The sequence below is a fragment of the Myotis davidii genome, unplaced genomic scaffold (genome assembly GCF_000327345.1).
Source record: "Myotis davidii unplaced genomic scaffold, ASM32734v1 scaffold272, whole genome shotgun sequence".
Lineage (NCBI taxonomy): Eukaryota > Metazoa > Chordata > Mammalia > Chiroptera > Vespertilionidae > Myotis > Myotis davidii.
In genome coordinates, this window is record NW_006283634.1 from 88,755 (window position 1) to 93,859 (window position 5,105).

General features: G+C 59.1%; 1 protein-coding gene across 1 annotated transcript in view; it reads left to right on the plus strand.

Moving 5' to 3' along the window:
- The window catches only part of WWP1 (WW domain containing E3 ubiquitin protein ligase 1), a 63,195-nt gene that overhangs the window by 43,715 nt on the left and 14,375 nt on the right, over nt 1–5,105 (plus strand). Inside the window, exons 12-17 of the mRNA XM_015565623.1 lie at nt 867–921; nt 1,005–1,089; nt 1,207–1,335; nt 3,221–3,296; nt 3,400–3,471; nt 4,905–4,993. Of these exons, the coding sequence (XP_015421109.1) occupies nt 867–921; nt 1,005–1,089; nt 1,207–1,335; nt 3,221–3,296; nt 3,400–3,471; nt 4,905–4,993 (506 nt within the window). The remainder of the gene's footprint in view (nt 1–866; nt 922–1,004; nt 1,090–1,206; nt 1,336–3,220; nt 3,297–3,399; nt 3,472–4,904; nt 4,994–5,105) is intronic.

A 5,105-nucleotide genomic window follows, 5' to 3' on the forward strand; every position in this document is an offset into this window, starting at 1 on the left:
AAGTCCTCCTCACCCCTGGCTCCTCTCCCACCCCCACCCCCCATGGAGTCCTGCTCCTCACCTTCACCCTGTGCCACTGCTGCCCGGGGCCTCACTCCCCGGCCGAGGAAGGAGGACAGAGGACAGAGGGACGTGACGTGGAAGGGCGATGGCTCTTTCTAGCAAGCGCTCGCTCTTTTACTTGGACAGGGAGGCCCTTGACAGGCCTCTGCCCACCCCTCCTTGGCCAAGGGCCATCCCACCAGCCCTGCTGCTCGGGTCGGGATGGAGAGCTCGTGGCCACTCAGCGCTGCCCCACAGAGCAGCGGCTGGCTGAGGGGGCGCCGAGTACACGTGGTGGCGCCTGCTTGGAGCGCCCACGTGTTCACCAGGACGCGCGCATGCCGTCACCGGAAACAGCTTCTCCCGTCACGGTTTCATGTTTGTCCTTCTTTTCAAACTGAGGGTGGAATGCTTACTTACATTTGCTCTAGATACGTTTCTGGGCTGTAATGAGGGGTCAGCATAGTGCGTTATATGTGTACGAGTGTATGAAAGATCGAATGTTCACATAGTTTATTTGCATAATGATGATACTGGGGTCTACTGGACCTTGTTTTAAAGATAACTGGTAATCGTTCTGTCGCCTAACATCACAGCTCTGGTGCCTCTGGCCAATGGGGGCGGGGAGGTGACAGTGCCGAGACCTGGAGGAAAGTCCTAGCCAAGCGACCCCTAAGCCACCGTTTCAGCGCACAGAATCCTGCCTGACTGCCTTCACACTCCGTCATGGTGGCCTCAGAAAAGGGTTAGAAACGTGGTTCTGCCCGTGCCTGGTCATCTCTGCTTCTGTGTTAAGACCTGCTGTCTCATTTCTCTCCCGTCAGGCTTCAGTGTTAGCTGCAGAAAGCGACCCGTATGGGCCTTTGCCGCCGGGCTGGGGTAAGCTAATGCGCTGTCGGTAAAAATATCTGCAAGGTGTGTATAGAAATGGTTGTTAAATGCTGTGTTCACTTTGTTTTTAGAAAAAAGAGTAGATTCAACAGACAGAGTTTACTTCGTGAATCACAACACAAAAACCACGCAATGGGAAGACCCAAGAACTCAAGGGTACGTCGTATCCCAGCCTGGCCTCTGTCATCTGCACCCTGTGTAGCTAGAATTGGGGAACCCTTGACCCATGTCCTCAGTGCCTGGAGGGGTCACCTGATGGTCCCTGTCTTTCAGCTTACAGAACGAGGAGCCCCTGCCGGAGGGCTGGGAGATCAGGTACACGCGGGAAGGCGTGCGGTACTTCGTGGACCATAACACCCGAACCACGACATTCAAAGATCCACGCAACGGGAAGTCGTCTGTGTGAGTGACAGCCTCAGGCTCTGAATGCTGTTTCCTCCAGATGTAGGTTAGCCGCCAGCTTAGCCTCAAATTGTACCCTTAGATCAAGAAAACCTACTGAGGAGCGCCCCAGTGCAGCTGTGCTCGCGCGGCATAAAGATTACGACGTCGGCCAGGCCGGCTGGTTTCAGAACCAGGCAGTCTGTCCCCTGTCCTTGCTCGTCGGGGCTGCGGCCTCGGGGGAGATGCTCAGCAGGACTGAGTCCTGCAGATGAGGCGTCTGACAGGCCTGCGCCAGGCGCTCCGTCCTCCTCCTGAGGGCGAGGGCTCAGAACAGAAGCTGCCATGAAAGGCCTTTAGCAAATTCCTACCATCACAGGAATTGTCTCCCCCCGCCCTGACCCTCCTCCCGCTCAGGCGCCCCGCAGTGCCCTCCTCCTGGGCCACAGCACCAGCTTTCCATCTCCCCCATGTTGTTCTCGTCAGCTAGGTCTTCTGGATGAAAAACAAACCAGATCCACTCTTCACCTTCCAACTCCATTCCGTAAACATCTGTTCTTATTGCTGCTCTTTCAAGGAAGAGTACCGGGAGTTGTCTTTGTGTTGTTTCTCATTTCGGTCTAGACCAGCTCTGGGACGCCCGCTCCTGTACTTGCTGAGGGCACCCTGCTGCCTGTGTGGGCGGGCTGTGTCCTGTCTCAGGGCTCCCAGAGCACTTGACCCAGCAGGTGTCGAGCAGGAGCAGGTGGGACTGGACATCCTGGGTGCCTGTGCCACCCTGGCCTCCTCTCCCCGGCCTCCTAATGGCCAAGGCCCCGCGCTCTGACCTCCACTGTCTGCACTCCTCCTCGTGCTGCCTCTCCCACTGCCCTGCTTTTTCAAAAGCGCCTGTGCCTCACACACCTTCCTCTCCACGTTTGCTGCCTCTGCTCAGCGGCTGCCTGTTATCTCTGCTGTCGCCCCTTCCTGACATTCCTGCAGCGCCTGCTCCTCCAGGGGTGCTGCCGGCGGCGCCATGTCGGGGTGTGTGGGCTGGCACCTCGGGGTCCTGAGTCCTCTATCCTTCCCCGGCCCTCAGCCCATTGCACCTGCAGCTCCTGCCCTCGCCGCTCCCAGACCCCGCCTCAGGACACGGCATGCAGCTGTCCCTGTGACCAAGCCCTCGGCTCGGGCGCCCGTTCCCCTGTCCCCGCGGCTGTGCCTCGTGTCTCCGGTCAGAGGTTTCTCAGCAGGAGACGCTCCACTGCCTCCTGCCCTTCCCACACCCGCAGGAAGCCCTGCCCCCTCTGGAGACATACCTGTCCGCTCAAGAGCAGCCCCATCTGTGTGCTCAGCACATGGCACTCTCCCTGCCCAGGAGGGGCCGGTGTGCCTGCTTCTCATCCTGCGGGCCGAGTGAACGCCCTTGGGCCCGGCTGCGCGAGAAAACCTCTGTCCCAGGTGTCCCCTCCAGCCGGCGGGAAGCTCTCTGTGCTGGTCTCAGGCTCACTCAGCAACTGGAGAGCCAGGCGCGGCCCCGCCTGCTGCCCACTCGGCCCCCCTCCCTGGCCCCTGAGCCACCCGTCCGGGCCCCGTCTAGCTGTGCTTCCGTCTGTTTTCATCTCGGCTCTGGGCTCAGATGCAGAATTGCCTCCGTGTCCCTCTGCCCAGGCCTCTGTCCCTCAGGGTTAAGGTGACCAGAGGCTCCTTTAGAACAGTTGGCAGTGGGCATGGATGTGTCACTCACCGCGTCCCTAGTGCAGCCTCGGCCCGTGTGCAGGGTCGGGGTCCTCGCTGCTCGAGCCCCTGCCGGCCCAGCAAGCTCCCCTTTGCTCCCCCAGCCGGTGCTGTCCTGTCCCTCCTCGCCTCGCTGAGTGCACAGAGCCCACCCTGGCCCGCGAGCTGACCCCTGCTGTTCTCTCTCTAGAGCTAAAGGTGGCCCGCAGATTGCCTACGAGCGCAGCTTTCGGTGGAAGCTTGCTCACTTCCGATACCTGTGCCAGGTACGAGGTGCTGACTGGGGCTCCCGTCCTCGCATGTAGTCCCATCCGTACACAGTGCTGCTTCCGAGCTTACGTGATGCCACGGTGTTGTTTTTGTTTTTAGTCCAACGCACTCCCCAGTCACGTAAAGATCAATGTGTCCCGGCAGACGCTGTTCGAAGATTCCTTCCAGCAGGTAAGGCTCCATCAGAAACCCCAGCAGGCCTGACCCTTGTGAGGGACGGCGGGCTGTAGACACCATTGCCACGCAGAAGGCAGCTGGCAGTGACCATTGCCCTGAGCCGGGCGCTGGCATTTCACTCGCCCCACGCACCCTCTACCTGACGGGCGGGCGAGGCGCGGGCTGACAACCATTCATTCGGCCGCGGGCGAGGTGGCGGAGGGAAGCCTCAACGGCTTCTGGGACATTTTGACACGTAAGACCTCCTAACTCAACAAAAGTCTTGGTAATCCTACCAAGTTAAAATTGACTAGGTAAAGCTACGCAGCCATTTGCATACGCCTTTCCTAATGCTGCGGCCAGTCCGGTGTAAATACCATGCTCCCAGGGGCCCCCCAGCCCTGAGGCACTGGCTTCTGCCCGGTGGACGGGACTGCCACTGGGTGGGAGCACAGCTGCTCGGCCACTGCGATGTGCGGTGCCTGGAGCGGCCGGCGCATAGCAGGTGTGCAGAAGCACGTGGTGGGCGGGTAAGCAAGGGGAACGTGTCTCCTCGCCCGACTCCCCCACAGAATATGTAAGGACAAAGTCAGAGTCTTGTCACCTCTCTTTCTGTGATGAGGTGGAGAGCTCCTCACGTACATGTGTCCTGTCCCCGCAGAGCACTCCCGCCAGGACCCAGGGGCCGGTGTGCCAGATGCCCTCGTCCTGGCTCTCTGACCGCTGTGCGTGGGGCAGGGCTCTCCCTGCAGCTGCCACAGGTGGTAAACGAGTGGCAGAGGGCCCCGTCCAAGCTCTGTCTGAGCTTTATTTGGGGGAGTGTGCCTCCACACTCAGGCTGCCTTGCTCTGGGCTCGCCTGAGGCAGTCATGGCCTGTGTGACGTGCAGCCGTGGCTCGGTGCCTGCCTGTGCTGGGCCTGACCACACGTGCAGCCATGGCTCAGATTCTGACGCGGGACAGAACTCACTGCTCCCCAGAAGGCAAGCCTGTTCCCTGGGGACTGTATCGTAAGCCAGAGATTGTTACGCAGGCGATTGGCGGTGGTGATTAAGACTCACCGTGGTGAATGCACGTCTTCCACGCCCTCCTGCTCCAGCAGAGCCTTCCTGGGAATGGAGTGGGCGCTGGAGGGAGCAGGGCTCAGCTTCTCCCTCCGTGGCTCCGCCCCTCCTCCAGGCCTGGGTGGGGCTGGCAGGATGTGAGGGAGGAATGGTCTCCAGCCTCCAGGTGCTCTTGGTCAGGCTGTTCCTCTCCTGGCTCTGACCCCGGGTAGAGCATGCTCAGCGCGTGGGGGAGGGGACCCCGAGGGGAGAGCTGAGCGCAGGTCATTGCTGGGTGACATAAGGAAGGGTGTGATTTTGAAAATACAGAGGAAATTACATTGAATTGTTTATAGAAGCAACTTGTGCTACATATTTGTGTTTAAATGTCCCTGCTTCTTTTTAGATTATGGCATTAAAACCCTATGACCTGAGGAGGCGACTCTACGTAATATTTAGAGGAGAGGAGGGACTTGATTATGGTGGTTTAGCAAGGTAAGCTAAGGCGTCTGCTTTTAGATAGTGTGTCTGCACTTATGCAAGGGGCGTGTTCTTGAAAAGATGTGTTTTTAATAGCAATCCAGCATTTTTAGAAATCAAAATGAAA